The sequence below is a fragment of the Protopterus annectens genome, chromosome 1.part0 (genome assembly GCF_019279795.1).
Source record: "Protopterus annectens isolate FY-2018-M chromosome 1.part0, PAN1.0, whole genome shotgun sequence".
Lineage (NCBI taxonomy): Eukaryota > Metazoa > Chordata > Ceratodontiformes > Protopteridae > Protopterus > Protopterus annectens.
The window spans coordinates 620560105-620577667 of record NC_056725.1 but is presented as its reverse complement, the minus strand read 5'-3'; the positions used below and the strand labels follow the sequence as shown (position 1 = coordinate 620577667).

At 40.5% G+C, this 17563-nt stretch overlaps 1 protein-coding gene across 3 annotated transcripts in view; it reads right to left on the bottom strand.

Annotated features, from left to right (window-relative positions):
• UBR2 (ubiquitin protein ligase E3 component n-recognin 2) overlaps window positions 1–17563 on the bottom strand; it is a 5196118-nt gene that overhangs the window by 1663248 nt on the left and 3515307 nt on the right. For all 3 annotated transcript variants that reach the window (XM_044061864.1, XM_044061881.1, XM_044061872.1), the window contains exon 32: window positions 12897–13058. In XM_044061864.1, the coding sequence (XP_043917799.1) occupies window positions 12897–13058 (162 nt within the window). The remainder of the gene's footprint in view (window positions 1–12896; window positions 13059–17563) is intronic.

The window sequence follows — 17563 nt, the reverse complement described above, 5'->3', positions numbered from 1 at the left end:
ACACTGATAAAAACATGCAATAAAATATGCAGGAGATATTTTTAATACCCATCCATATAACATTTCATATAGAATTTGATTTATTAGTCGGAGTCCTATAACCGTGGATGTTCAATAATTTAGTGTGCTGTGTGGAGATGCTATGGTATGAAGGGGGTCAAGTGTGAGAGTTATAACCTAGCCCTCCTAAGCTTGAGGACCGGTTTAATGCTGATCGTCCCATTCAGACCTGGTGGCTTCCCTGCATTCAGTCTCAACTGCCATAATAGTTCACGGTAGCCCAAGGTGGATTCCCAGTCACCACCTCTTGCATCTGGCTCAACCTGTTCCAGGACTAGAAACTGGATTTTGGGTTCTGGGCAGGAGAGTGAGTGTTTGTAGAAGGCGTTGGTTTCCTTCTTCCTGGTCATGTCATAAAGATGCTCGTGAATCGTTTTCTTAATTCCCTCTCAGTTTTGCCCACATAGAAACTTTGACAGTTGGCACATCCCCAAGTATACAACCCTCTAGAGGCACAGGTGTAAAATCCAGTGGGGTGTATCTTGTAGTTCCTGGACGGGAGGTATGGTGCTGTTTCTTTGGATATGGCATGACATTGGGCACAGGCACCACATTTGAATGTGCCCAGCCTTGGTTGTTTTACCTTCATCTTTTTTCTTTGATTTCTTTCAAATAATTCCTTTAAATTAGCCCCTCTTTTACGAACAAAACTGGGTTTAGGTGGTATGTAGTCCTTTAGTTCTTCAAAGAGGGTTAAAACCGGCCAGTGATGTAAGATTGTTTCTTCCAATTCATAGGAATTTGATGAGTATGTGTGTGCAAAACTGTTAGTATGAACAGTATCCTTGTTTTGTGTGTTGTTGGTCACTGGTACAAACCCCCCCCCCTAATATTGGTTTGTAGAGGGAATGTCGTGCAGATTTTACCTCTTCTGCTAGAGTTAGAAATAGTTCCAGAGGGTAACCTCTCTCCAAGAAAAGTTTTTTCAAAAATTCCACCTCAGAATCAAAATCTTTCTCCGTACTGCATATTCTACTTGCTCTGATGAGCTGCCCCTTAATGATCCCCCTCTTTTGATATGGTGGGTGGGCACTTTCGAAGTGTAGCAAGGAGTTAGAAAATGTTGCCTTGCGATGTAGTTTGGAATGGAAAGTTTTCTGATTTTAGTCCTTGTAAAGAGTAATGTCCAGGTAATGAAGTTCGTGCTGATCCACTTTGTGTGTGAATTGTAGGAAATTCGTTGTTGAATTGATATGTGTAAGGAATTCAGATAGGTTCCCTTCAGAGCCAGACCATAAAATACAGATGTCATCCAAATAACGTCTGTAGAAGAGAATGTGATCTTTCCATGGGGGTATTAAAACGAATGTATGCTCCCACATGTGCAATACTACATTTGAGTAGAAGGATGCACAAGATGCCCCCATGGCAACCCCCTTGCGTTGCCGGTATAATTCACCATTAAAAAAGATGAAGTTTTTGGACAAAACCATCTCCATCATTTCGGTAAGCAAGTTGGACATTTTGTTACTAAGGGTTGTCTTCTGGCCTAGAAATTGGGCAAACCATTCCAAACCTTTTGATGAGGGATGCTGGAAAACAGATCTTTGATGTCCACTGTGACCATTAAGGTGTCTGGGGAGTAGCAAGAGGTGGGAATGTCCCGGAGGAAGTGCCAAGAATCCTTGCAGACATGGGACAATAAAGACGTGTATTCTTTGGTCATGTAATCAATAAATTTTCCCAGGGGCTCAGTCACTCCACCTGCTCCTGATACAATCGGCCTGAATTGTAGTGGATTTATTCCTTTGTGGGTTTTAGGTATCCCAAAGATGACTGGTATTCTGGGCTTTTCCACATGTAAGTAGTTCTAGACCTTTTCTTTGATGGCCTGTTGTAATAGAAGGTCACTAAGATAGTACTTGATCTCAGCAAAGGCTATATTGATCTCGTTTCGTGAAACCGTCTCGTATTGTTCGTCATTCTGCAACATAGTGTGCATGTGGGCTTCGTAATCCTCTGAGAACATAAGGACAATTCCCCCTCCTTTATCAGGTTTCATGACCCTGATTTTTTCTTCATGCAAGTGTTCAATAAAATTCATTTCTTGTTCAGAAAAATTTGGATGAAGTAGAATTTCTTGATTATTATATACTTTCCTGAAGTCATTTTCCACTAACTTTTCAAAAAAGAGGATTATTGGGTGTAGTGGGGGGTTAAAGAGACTTGTACGCGTTGGGCCTGCTGCATTAAGTGTTTGCCCTTTAAAAATCAAATTTAAGTTTAAGGCTCTGGTAAACATTTTTAAATCTATCAAAGCTTGTGTTAAATTCATAGGTTTAGTTGGGACAAAATGTAGCCCTCGGGTGAAAACATCAAAAGCATTTATAGGAAGGTTCATGTCCGTAAAATTGTATATGGCAAAGTTGTTTCTCCTTGAAATAGTGCAGTTACCCTCAATATTAGTAGGGTTTTGATTGTGTAAACAAATTTTATTGTCCCATGTCTGCAAGGATTCTTGGCACTTCCTCCGGGACATTCCCACCTCTTGCTACTCCCCAGACACCTTAATGGTCACAGTGGACATCAAAGATCTGTTTTCCAGCATCCCTCATCAAAAAGGTTTGGAATGGTTTGCCCAATTTCTAGGCCAGAAGACAACCCTTAGTAACAAAATGTCCAACTTGCTTACCGAAATGATGGAGATGGTTTTGTCCAACAACTTCATCTTTTTTAATGGTGAATTATACCGGCAACGCAAGGGGGTTGCCATGGGGGCATCTTGTGCATCCTTCTACGCAAATGTAGTATTGCACATGTGGGAGCATACATTCATTTTAATACCCCCATGGAAAGATCACATTCTCTTCTACAGACGTTATTTGGATGACATCTGTATTTTATGGTCTGGCTCTGAAGGGAACCTATCTGAATTCCTTACACATATCAATTCAACAACGAATTTCCTACAATTCACACACACAGTGGATCAGCACGAACTTCATTACCTGGACATTACTCTTTACAAGGACTACAATCAGAAAACTTTCCATTCCAAACTACATCGCAAGGCAACATTTTCTAACTCCTTGCTACACTTCGAAAGTGCCCACCCACCATATCAAAAGAGGGGGATCATTAAGGGGCAGCTCATCAGAGCAAGTAGAATATGCAGTACGGAGAAAGATTTTGATTCTGAGGTGGAATTTTTGAAAAACCTTTTCTTGGAGAGAGGTTACCCTCTGGAACTATTTCTAACTCTAGCAGCAGAGGTAAAATCTGCATGACATTCCCTCTACAAACCAATATTAGGGGGGGGGGGGGTTTGTACCAGTGACCAACAACACACAAAACAAGGATACTGTTCATACTAACAGTTTTGCACACACATACTCATCAAATTCCTATGAATTGGAAGAAACAATCTTACATCACTGGCCGGTTTTAACCCTCTTTGAAGAACTAAAGGACTACATACCACCTAAACCCAGTTTTGTTCGTAAAAGAGGGGCTAATTTAAAGGAATTATTTGAAAGAAATCAAAGAAAAAAGATGAAGGTAAAACAACCAAGGCTGGGCACATTCAAATGTGGTGCCTGTGCCCAATGTCATGCCATATCCAAAGAAACAGCACCATACCTCCGTCCAGGAACTACTACATACACCCCTCTGCATTTTACACCTGTGCCACTAGACCGGTTGTATACTTGGGGATGTGCACCAACTGTCATAGTTTCTATGTGGGCAAAACTGAGAGGGAATTAAGAAAACGATCTGAGCATCTTTATGACATGACCAGGAAGAAGGAAACCAACGCCTTCTACAAACACTCACTCTCCTGCCCAGAACCCAAAATCCAGTTTCTAGTCCTGGAACAGGTTGAGCCAGATGCAAGAGGTGGTGACTGGGAATCCACCTTGGGCTACCGTGAACTATTATGGCAGTCGAGACTGAATGCAGGGAAGCCACCAGGTCTGAATGGGACGATCAGCATTAAACCGGTCCTCAAGCTTAGGAGGGCTAGGTTATAACTCTCACACTTGACCCCCTTCATACCATAGCATCTCCACACAGCACACTAAATTATTGAACATCCACGGTTATAGGACTCCGACTAATAAATCAAATTCTATATGAAATGTTATATGGATGGGTATTAAAAATATCTCCTGCATATTTTATTGCATGTTTTTATCAGTGTAAAGTAATAATGAAAAATTTTTTTAACAATTCACTGACAATCTAAACACATTTTTAAGCATATTCTTCAACAATCTACAACCCCAATCAGACTTCAGACTTTTATGTTCTGAAACCTAGGAAACTGGCATTTTAAAATGTTTTTTATGGTTAGTCATTTATTTAAGTGCACATGTTATTGCAAACATTTCATTTTTTTGAGTTGATATAATGATTAACTTTTTTAACACCCAACTTTAAAGCACCAGAGTACCTTAGTACTAGATTTCACTAATTAGTTAATTGTATAATTGCCAGGCTATTTAATGGAGGTTACTGCACACTGCAATTTGTTTTCACTTGATAAAGCTCAGGATTGCCTGAGCGAAAGCGCTTGTGTGATTTTATCTGTGACTTTTGGAATACTTCAGAAATAAAAATACAGCCTTTTGGACTTTAGCAGAGTTCCGGTTCCTTTCTTCAAGGTCGTGGATTATTCTTTGCTTGTCCTCTATATCTACCAACCCTGATCACCTCCACAACTATACTTGCCATACTTCCCATTCCATACTTCACAGACAAGGGCAATGTATTCCCAACAAGTTGTTCACATATGACATACCCGTCCATGTTGCACACACTTACAGCTGTAGTTATCTGTGTGTTTGCTATGTGTGCTGTTCCCTCGCACATAGCATGCAGCACTGTGGTGTTACCATAGGGGACATGTATTTACATACATATATGTTTGTGTGTGTGTTTGTATATATGTAGACGTGTGTGTGTATATATATATATATATATATATATATATATATATATATATATATATATATATATATATATGTGTTTATATATATGTCTACACATGGGTATCTGTATATTTGTGGACATACATGTAGATATATATATATATATATATATATGTGTGTGTGTGTGTACACATACACATAGCTATATATGGGGTACATTCAGATATCAGGTCCACAATCTCTCAACACCTTCCTGCACAGCTGCACTGTTCTGCCTTGCTACAACACAGACAGGTGCCACATATGGACACAGCCTGACACTGGGGGGTATATGTAGGACCAGATTGCAGGTAACATTATTACACACCTATAGCATTCCAGCATGCTACAATACAGGTTGCCCTGAGTATCCTGCAAGTGGTGGGCTGTGGAACCCATGTGTCCATCATTATGGCATTACTTCCACCACCAGCTATTGGCCACAGTAATATACATGCTTCCCATTACACAACACACACTATAATGGCTAAAATCTTATCAGTCAGTATTGCTCTGCACAGTTGATGGGTACGGCCCACTGCCCACAGGGACAGACTCTACTGTCCTTAGCAGTTGTTCAGCTGAACATCATTACAACATCTGATGGCACATATAAATCATTCCACATCATCTATCCCATTATTATGGACCAAGTACTACAGTCAATTACATGCATATATACTTCACATACCTGTTGTGGGAATGATGTCTCTCCTGGATAGTTTGCTGGGTGGATGTTTTTTCTTTTCTATTTTTTTTTGTTAGATATATATATATATATATATATATATATATATATATATGTCTCTCTCTAGTAAATGGATTGAGCTGCTTTGGATAGACTGCAGCACGGCTTTTGTAGGTGATGCACATGACCAGGTGATGGCCTTTGCACCAATCTGTGTCCTCCACTTGCTACCTGCATGCAGCATTCTGTGTAGTACTTCCAATTACCACTGTCATGGCAACCCACTACTATAAATCCATACATCATGTGGGCATGGTCCCTTTACCTCTTCTGTATGGTGGACATCCTTCCTTTGTGTGGGAAGCAGTGTTACATGACAGCAGGTAGCAACACCTCTTACAAGAGAACTTGCATAATCAGACCAGCTACATATTTGTATGAGGTTCCAGAAATACAGAGTGTGAGTAGTGTTGTTGTATGCATTGTATAGCACCAGTGTTACTGGATTTGTGTGCATATACTAGTTTAACATGGAATGCAGTCTGTCTGCATAGCTCTCAGCTGTCAGCCTATCCACTTGATGGCAACAGGTGTGCCTGTTATGTTTTGTCTGTCCACCACACAGATCTTGTGTCAGATATATCACTGGCAGTGTGTTTGTTGAATGCCATCAGTACATGGCTACATCCATTTGTGTTTCTAACTACATATGCCTGACTAAGGGTATGTTGAAGCCTATCCTGTAACACCAGCGACTTGCTTAGTGTATGACAACATTATTTCACATATGGGCCTATGTTCCAGCCTCTGTCCTCCACCTACATACCAGGCTTTGTCCATATGACATGCTGTCAGGGGTTATGTAGTGGGCTGTGAGTACGTCATGCTGCCATTCCTGCCATCAGTCCACTGCTGTATTGGTCCCCACACATATTGTGGAGTTGGGTCCATATATGTATATCTTTCATCTACACAATACATGTGTGCCCTTATGCATTCCAGAGGCCAGTGTATGTAACAGTAGTATATGGCCTTGTATGTCAGTCTATTGGGGGGAGGGTGCACCATAACTAACCTAGGCTGTTACAACATGTGGAGGTATAAGGGGTAAGCTGCCTTAAGGTATCTGGATGAACATTACCATACAATGCACCTTGGGTAAATGCAGGCCTACTGCTTCCTGCCATACATACTGTTCTGTTTGTCAGTTGTCAGTGGGATTGTGATGGTGTCAGCTATGCCTTCTTATGTAACAGATAAATCCCATTGTGGCAAATGAGGTCCTTACCCCTAGGGATTGTGTACAGAGTGTAGACAGAGGCTGCTGGACTATACATCTGCATTACTTACTGTTGATTGATTGTTATCCTGTGGTCCAGTCTGTCTTTACTACTGTACTACTTGAAGGCCTCGGCCTGGACAGCAACATATACAAACCTTTATGTCAGAGGCTAAACAGCTATATGACATGGCATTATATAACTGTAATAGTACACAAATAAAGCTTTCTCATGTATGCAAACCTGTGTGTGGTGTTATATCCTTTGACCTCTCTGTGGGTATATGTTGCAGGCAACAATTGTCATTTATATGGGTGGCTCATACAGTGTCCAGTTGGCAAGGTGGCAACTGTAGGCAAAGTGGGTATTCCATATTGTGTGCATCTTCTACATATATATATCTTCCTATACATATCTCTGTGTGTGTATGTGTAGTTACATATATATCTATCTATATATCTATCTATATATATATATATATATATATATATATATATATATATACATATATATATATATGTATACATGTGTGTATATATATATATATATATATATATGTGTGTATCTGCATATATGTGTCTGTGTATATGCATCTTAGGAATGTTGATTCCTTCCACATTGTACATCCCCTATGATAGCCAGACTGTACTGCATGATGTTACTTATACCAGCCTGACATCATACTGGTGGGATGGAGTACCGTTAACATCTTGTGCCCATGTTGTGTCAGGTCCTGGTTATGGGATTTGCAACAGTTGGTATTGTATTGCTCGGCAGATGTGTTTGGCTCTGGGGGGGGGGATATCTATACATACAAATCTATATGTACATGTTGTTTGGGGCCCCTCACCCCCATTAACGGTACATGTGGACATATATGTTTTTATGTTCTCTTATATATCTATAGATATATATACTTATGCTTACACACACATATATATATATATATATATATATATATATATATATATATATATAGATGTAGACATACATATCTATAGATGTATGCAAATGTGTATGTGTGTGTGTGTATACATATATATATATATATATATATATACACACACACATATATAGATATGTTATATTTATTTAGATATAAACATATATACAGACACACATACATCTACATATTTAAATACATTTCCTGTACTGTTGAATGACTGTGCTGGATGATATGTTTGTGAGAACATCAGGGTTATGTATATCTGACATGGCTTAGTGGTAAATCACTTTAGCTATGGTGTGCAGGGTCCTGGGTTCGAGCCTTGCAGAGGCTGTTTATTTTGTTGCTGGGCAGAACAAGGGCTGTTGGATACAGAGTGATTAAGGCACTTTTAAGCAGTTGTAAGCGGGTTTGCGTGGAGGTAAGCACTGCTAACGTCTGGTTACAATTTCTTATACTGATTTAGCTTCTCAATTGCTTAACCTATGTAGGCATTGCTTACCCCCATGCAAACAGGCTTAAACCCACTTACTGCTGCTTAAAAGTGCTTACTCCCACTTAACCCCACGCTCATTTCTTTAAAAGAAAAAAGGGTTGATAGGAAAGTGGTGAAAAAGGGGCACAAAAAGGGAAAGACAATAGGGAAAATAGCTAGGGATGTGCAGGAAGGGTGTAGGGAAGGTCCATAGATGCCCATTTCTTCTACAGCAACAGCTGTGCATATACACTGAATTTTAAAGTAGAGTTGGACACTCAAACCCCGGAGAGAGGGGTGAGGACAACAACAATATGTTGTGACACCAATTAGACCAGATTATGTGTGTCCAGTGTACACGTGCGCGAAATGGACAGCTATGTATGGGGCGTGATTTTTTTTTTTTGGGAACAGATTGCCCCTTTTTTTTCAAGCGAGAGTGGGATGCTGGGGAGGGATGTTAGGTATATTTGGGGAGGTAGGTAAACAGACAAGACGCATGCAGGGGCGGTATATGACAAATGTGGGGGGTAAACACCTTGATGGGGAGGGGTGTTGGGAAATCAGAAGCCCATGAGCCCCCTTGTGGAAACAGTGGGACTGAGGTCCCCACCCATGGGCAGTCACCCCTGCACCTTCACAGCCCCGAAGATGGCTGTGCTGGGGGCTGAGTCACAGAGCGAGGCTGACCCTCTAGTCGTGGCACGCGGCCCTCGTGCTGGCGTAGCAGATCTCTGACCTCCCTGTGGAGTTTGCTATGCAGCACGACCCGGACCTGGCGACGGGTGACAGGTTCCTGTCCACGCCTGTTTCCGGGGGGGTGAGCCCCATCCCCTGAGGCGGTTCCACCTGAAGGTGGTGCAGTATCTATGGGCAAGGAGGTCCCGGGTTGGGCCCCAGACGTGCTGGTGCCCAGTGCCACAGCCAGCTGAGGTGGGACAGGTGGTTCCGCTGGGACACGCATTCCCATATGTGCTATTGTGTTTATGTTTTATCAACATATGTGGATTAGTAACAGTAAATACATTCCAGGATTAGGTATAACAGCATGCATAGATAGTCCCATTAACCCAGACACCAGATATGGATCAGCTGCATAGCAAACAGAACACATGCATATATGGGAACACAGTGGTAATAACAGCAGCATGCAGGTACACTGATGGTACCATGCCACCAATGTTGGAGTATTCAACGTAGCACATGCACAGAAACAGATTTAAATAATTATCAAACAATAGGACATATGTCCCAACATTACAGTGAAGTCATCACATACCAATTGAGTTGGGAATTTAGTGTATTGTTAGAGATATGGTGGGTGGAGAAAGATGCCAATTAACAACTAGTATATTGTGTAGTTCGCATTACTTTCATAATCAGTGCTGTTATCTGTACCTTACAAGTATTACTACACTACCTGTGCCTTAGTTTGGTCAATGATATGGCTGTTGACAACTACTTACATGAACTCGTTTAACCTGGAGTATACACCTCTTACCTGGTATACCTGTGGAGGAATTGTTTGATAACACTTACTGTTTCTACACACGCTCCCAGATTCCAGGTCGATGTTACGCATATACCTGTCCATCTCTTTTTGCACAGACTCTGACCATGTCTTGACCATATGCAGGTGAACTGGGACACATGTAGGCTATTGCCCTCTTCAACCTTATACAGGATTTCCTTGACAGTTAGATTATGTAGCACAATGTGGGTGACAGTGATGACTAATACCTTATTATTCAGATCAACTGCAACACTAACAATGCCATACAATACCAAAGTAAACAATACCAGTACAGGGTATCACTTTTACTTCTGGGCACAGTGTTCATATCTGATGGACCTGTGGGAGCAATGCTTGTTGGCACTACCTAAATGTTGCCACACAAAGTACCAGATTTCACATTAGTATTATGCACTTACATCTCACTCTGTTACTGTACACACTCTGGTCACAGCTTGGCAGCATGGAGTTGTAGATGGGACATACTTGGCTTATTACTCTCATAACAGTTTGGGGAGTTGCTAGTGTGACAGGTTTGTTCTTATAGATGTGTGACAATCAGTTGTATTTCTTGTTTGCAGCCTATATGTCTGGGATTATCCCACTGATTTCCCAGGGGGACACAGTGACAGGCAGCAGATACGGGCCAATTTACTGGACATTCTGGACATATCTGTATAGTTGTGGGGTATGATTATGTATGCATACTACTACCACTCCCAGGATTCGAACCATGGCTGTGTGTGCTAAAAATACAACAGTTCACGTCTCAGTTGCGTGTGCTATTTCGATTTTGTTGTCTATCTTTTCACTGTTTTCTATCTATGTCTCTCTCAGTTGTACTAGCTGACCTCTGGGGATTACACCAGTCATATACAGACATTCCTACACATTTTTATTTATGTTGCACAATGTGAGTAACAGTGCTTAATACAACAGTACTACTAAGTGATTGCAAATCTACATTACCATATACCAGAGTAAACGCATGCAGTACAGCAGTTAGACCTTCACTGTCAGACTATTATGCTTTTATTTACATACAACCTATATGAGACGCTTCCTGCCATATTCTCTGGTGTATGCATTACTTGCCTTAAACAATACAGGTTTTATACGGGCAATTATCTTACTAATACTGTTAGATTTATTTCCTATGACAGTACATGCAAGAGTATTACTAACCTGCCTTGCATCACAACCTCTTCAAGCGACATCCATCGGCCTCCTGGTTCACAGCCTGCTCACTTGCCGCTGTGAAGGACATAAGCGGAATATTTAGCCATACTATCCATAATATACATGAGCTGGAAATTATTAAACAGGTAGTGGAGTGATACTTACACTCTACTGGGACCTCCCCTGTCATCCTAGACTCTTGGATCCACTGATCCAAAAGATCCCCCTTTCACTGCTTCAGGTCGGCATAGTGATGCCTGACCTGCTCACCAGTTCAGGGTATACCAGTGGCAATGGTGAGGGCACGGGCGAGATGGTCCCAGGTTTCTGCTTTATATTGGGAACCCTGGTACTGTCCCTGCAGCAGTCTCTGCTCGTGGTCTTTGACAAGGAGTCCTGCCATGACACTGGATTCCTGGATGCCCCAGCTCTGTGCCCAAAAGAGCACTCCCTCTCCCATTCCAGACATGGTGCCTGCAAGGAGAAGCTACAACCAGTTATGAGATATATTTCCCACCTGTTGGGTTTAAATAGGGCCGATTTCTCACACTTTGCCATGACTGGATGGTTTTGAAAAGGCTGAGCTATGGGCAAACCTGCTTACCTAAGGTTGGCATTGTTTAAAGGGGCATACCAATGGGCAACTTGAGTTAGCTGGCCTACACATTGCTTACACCTACTAAGCTGGCCTGTGCAATGCTTAGTGTTGCTTAATATTTACTTTGCGTTATATTTGCTTTTTGGCATTGACTTATTATTCACTACATGTTATATATACGTCTGGTATCCATAATTCATGTGTACGTACACCGTATGGGATCCTTGTGTTTATTAGGGGACTTCAACACTTTATTACAATTACACCTCACATCTGGGCTTACTGCAGTACTCCAGTTCACATATTTATGTTATGTAGTAGGTTATAGAACATAAGACTGTATATAGATTCCTTTCACATGTTCAGTTTGATTTTACTATAGTGAGGATTTGTTTGGTGATACCTCAATTTTATGTACAGCTTTGATGGCTTAGTGGTCAACTATTGTGACTATAGTGTACAGGGTCCTGGGTTCAAGACCTGCAAAGGCTGTTTATTTTGTTTCTGGCCAGAACACCGGCTGTTGCATACAGAGTGATTAAGGCACTTTTCAGCACTTGTAAGCAGGTTTGCACAGGTTTGCGCGAGGGTAAGCAATGCTAACTTCCAGTTGCATAACCCTACAGAGAGTTAGCTTCAATATTGCTTAACCTGTGTGCGCATTGCTTACCCCCGTGCAAATGGGCTTAAACCCGCTTACTAGTGCTTATATATACTTACACCGCTTACTACTGCTTAATTATGCTTACATTTGCTTACTAGTGCTTACTCCTGATTACCACTCCACTAATTTAGACAGTAATGTCTAATGGTTCTTGGGAAGGTGGGAGATTTGGAAGCTATATGGAGTTATCATTCATTACACATTTTACCTTACATTTGTATCCCTGATTCCTGTGTACATATACTGTATGGGGCACATGTGATTATCTGTGGACATTGCAACATTATAACAGGCCTTCATTAATATATGGCCCGCTGCCGTCATGCTCCTAAACGGCCGCTTCTGTGCAGGACTAAATCTGGGGGACAATGTTGGAACTATCAAGTTAAACCACAAACAGTGCAATACAGCTGTAGCTGAGTTTTCTTTTTAATTTAATTATTTAAAATATCACAAGAAATATGAATTAAGGCAATCCAACAAAGTCAAAATACAAGCCTTCAAGATGAATTAATTTTCATTTCAAATGCTACTTGACTTTACAGCTTCATTCAGCCACAACTACAAATGCAAGTATGCTCACCTGCTGAACAAAATCCTTGGAGAAGGAACTAAAGGGACAACAGCATTGCTTATGCATTCGCACAAAGGGCAAAGGAATTCGCCATGCTCCACATCATAACTCGTGTGCCCCCGTGTTCTGTGCTGCCTTCGTTGTTCCTTTAATAGTACTGCTTCAAAATACCTAAAATCAAAACAATCATCACCATTTTCTTGTATACTGTTTTTTTAATAATCATTTGTTTATCAAATAGAAGGGTTGATTCAAGGACCACTTTTTGTCATAACCTAGACACAAGAATACAGCAACAGAAAGTAACAGATTACAGTTGCTATAAAATTAAATTAACAATATGGAAGAGCACAAACCAGATTTTTTTCTATAGAGTAGTGCATTGCAGAGAGTGCTTCATGGTACTGAGACAGACGTTTCAAACTACAACTTACAACCACATATATTTACATATACAGGAACGATACTAGGCATGGATGTTTGAGTGGCAAACATGTCATTCTATAGAAAATTTAATAAAACCCATAACACTTTCAGGTTACAGTTGTACACAAAATTATCAAAAACATGTTTTAACAAAGGAATATGATATTTAGCTAATATGTCTACTTTCAAAAATCACAAAGGTAAAAAATGTTATGTTTCATTCTGTAAAAATGAACAAACTATTTACAAAATATCCAACTTTTAGGAAATCCATTACAAAACAACACACAAGCATCATAACATTTTAAAACATTATGGGCTGGGGAAGCGAGCCATCTGACTGGTTGGTTCATATATTTTAAGGTGATGCAGGATTTTATGGGCTTGTTCTGAAGAAGATTTGCAATTTAGCAAAATGAAAGCACTAAACCATTAAAGAATATATGTGGATATAACATTTGTTGTTGGCCATTCCATCTGTGCTGCCTCTCAAACACACTGTTCTTTGGTTCTTGGTTCTGTGACTGTGTTTGCCCATATTCTTGGCTGGTTAACAATACTAGAATTATGATCACAGAGGGGTATTATACTTATCCAAATATATCTTTAAACAGGCTTACAAAAGTTCTTGCCACCTTTTACATGCATTTAACAGTGCCACCTCTCAAAACAAGCAAGGCCATACATAACACTAGTGTCTAACCAATCAAGACTAGCCTTAAAGCAGAAAAAACTTGTACTACAGGCTCAGAATATGTTGAGTTAGTAAACTATCCCTCCAGCAAGGCTTGTTTCACACACATTTGTGTTTATAATGGCTTGGGTGGTCCACAGTATTTAGCTGATTATTTAGCCCTTCATTATCTAATATCTGTTTTATCATATTCACAATCAAGTATGTGAGAAAAAATATGAAAACGGACCTTTACAAAGTGCAACTGTTAACAGAAAAAGTGTTCTATGCATTATATTTACTCAGTTACTAACCCATACACATTATGCAAAAGGATTCCTGTATTTAAGCTATAATCCATCAAACAACAGATTTGCAGACCAGATTCATTTACATAAATGAAAAATATCTAATTCATCCAAAGGGTGATGGGTCACCTCAACCTGATAAATGCATTATACGACAAATATGGTTATTAGCCAGCCACCGGGAGAAGGAATAAGTGAAAAAGGTGAGAAATGGGACTGGTGGCCAGGGTGGAGGGGGATGAAAAAATCCAATCAGATTATGTACTACTCAGTACTCAGCATAAAAGGACATACTTGAGATAGATTCTTGCAGCATGTGACATTAGTATTCAAGTGTTCAGTAATAATCGGTTTCTATAAACATTGTTAGCTGCCTCCTCTTCATGTTGAGGATGTTCCTTTTCAAACCAGATGTCAGTCACCTTGTAGCGCAACACAGTCTTAAGTGTCTACCAAATCTTTTCTGCCTTCTGGATGAAGAAATACATAATATACAAGAATGTAACATCCACAGCAGTGAAGAAACATTCAAAAGAATAATAAAGTTAGCCCTACTTAAATCAGCAGCTCTACTGTCACATGTCAGTGACGATTCAAAGGTAGCTGACAAACATATTTATTTTTTTATTTTATTTTGTTTTTGTTTAATGAGTTTATCTAACTGGGTTTAGTTAAAAATAAATCCCTCTTCAGCAGAGGTCGGGGGAAAAGCTTCAACATATTACTATCATTTTTAAACAGACATTCAGTAATTTATTTTACATTTGTTGACCAGGATAGTCAGACTGGATACATGTTCATTTTCACCGGAGGCCTGGGGAGAAAAGCTCAAGATAACACAGACAGAACATAACAGATATGAATCAAACATATTTACAAAGCCCTCTAGTAGGTACTCACAAATATACACATTGTGTAATAGTATACAAAAACAACAGGTTGCAGCAAGATATTATGAGCAAGAGATGCGTACAATCTTCTTTCGGCTTTTCCCAGTTAGGGCTCGCCACAGCAAAACTCCGGTCTGCTAATGATTGGCAGTGGATTTTTACGGTGCCAAGTTGCCAGCCTGATGCCCGACCTTCAAGGAAGGCACACCCATTCACGCACGCACCTACCTGCATGTCTTTAAACGTCACTCGACCGTGGGGAGGACATGCAGACTCCACACAGAAGGTGCTCCAGCCGAGAATCGAATGGAAGAACCTCTTGCTGTGATGCGACAACGCTAACCGCTACACCACTGTGGCTGAACCTAATTTAAATAAGGCAATGAATAAGTAGTGATTAATCAGGGTTAGTACAGGGACAAAGCCAGTGCTATTTAAAAGACTGTTTGAGGCCTTTTTTGAAGAGATTTAAAGATGGTTCAAGTGTAAGGTTAGATGGAAGTGAATTCCAAGTTTTACCAACGATGCTGGCAAACAGGGAGTCGCTGGCTGAGTTAATACCTTTGTGGGTTTGGACCAATAGTTTATTGGATGATCATAGTGGCCATGAATTACTGTATGGTTTTATGATATTTTTGAGTGCCGGAATATTTTCAGGGTGGTACAGAATTTTGTGTGCTACTATAAGCTGATTGAACAGAAGTAGACTTGGCAGTTCTAGCCACCCGAGAAGACTAAGGTTTAGACAGTGATGTGCTCTATATGTTGAGCCTATGGCAAATCTGGCAATATGGTTGTAACAGTGAGAGAGCGCACTAAATTCAGTTTTGCTCAAATTGGAGTGTATGGGGGTGGCAAACAGAAGGGTAGAGAGTAGGTGTGAGTGGGCGATTGCAGTCCTAACTAATGGTAGAAAAGGTTTGCTTCTATATAATGAGCCAAGCTTCTTATTAACGGTTTTTATAGTTTTATTGATATGCAGATCAAATTTGAGATTATTGCCCACTATTACTCCTAAAAGCTTAGTATCTGGAGAGATAGAGGTACCGTTGTTGGATGTTATGGAGAAGGAATATGGGGTGGATCTACTGGTGGGGGTAAAGAGGAGCTGATTCATTTTGTTGGGATTTAACAGATGGTGATTAGAGAGTCGATTTACAACTGTGTTAAATGTGTTTTGTGTTAAGGTTTGCAGGTCTAAAAGGGAGGAGACCATACAGATCAGGGTAGAATCATCTGCGTATTGGATGCAAGTTGCATCAGGGATGGCAGTATGAAGACTGTTGATGACAACGGAAAAGAGTAGAGGACCTAGAATACAGCCCTGAGGGACACCAAGGGTGAGAGGTAGCAGGGTGGACAGTATGCCCTGCCAAAATACAGACTGTCTGCCATTCAGGTAGGATAGGAATCACTGAACAGTATGGTTAACTAGGGAGATGGATTTCAGGGAATGGATAAGTAATTTGTGGTTGTCCATATCAAAGCCCTTCGACACGTCTAGAAATAGGACTGAAGATAGCCTGTTGTTCCTATTTTGGAATATAGTATTTGTAAAAGAAAGGAGGGTGGAGGTGATGCTGTGATGTGGCCTAAAGCCATGCTGAGAGTTGGCCAGTAGACTGTTCTGAATGAGATGGTCCATAAGCTGCTTATGCATGCACTTCTCCATTATTTTGGCTAGTGGTGACAGAATAGCAGTGGGTCTGTATTTGGACAGTTCTGTTGAACTTCCACCTTTGTGGAGTGGGATAACATGGGATATTTTCCAGATTTAGGGGATAGTTCCATCAGTTAGTGTTCTATTGATTAGGAAAGAAAAGGGAATGCTATGGCATTGGCTGCTTTTTGTAGGTACTCTGCAGGAAGCAGGTCAGCAGAAAGGGTGGTTGGTTTTAGTTTTTTGATAAGGGATTGGATATAAGTGGTAGAGACAGGTTGTAAGTTAAAGGCGGGGATGAGAAGTGGGTGTGTTAGAGGTAGAGTTAGAGTGGGTGGGAGTAAGTTGGTTAGCTAAGGACTGAACACTTTCAGAGAAAAAGTTATTAAAGGCACTGGCAACAGTTTCTGGGGATTTATGGGTATAGTTTGATGGGGTTGGGGTAGTAGATTGTCCTGGATGAAGAAGTTGGTTAATACCTGCCAAAAACTTTTGGGGACTGTTTTGTTGTTTAAATTGGAAGTTCTGGTAGTAGTTTTTTTTTTGTCTAGCAAAATTAGTTTTTTTGTATCATTTCTAAGTTGACAACATCTCACTTGGTTGAGGGGGACTTTAGTTGTTCGCCATTCGGTCCAGGCTATATTTCTAAGTTTGATTTTTATCTTAGTTTCCTTTGTGAGCCATGGAGCAGTAGATTTAGTCTTTATAGTATGCGCAGG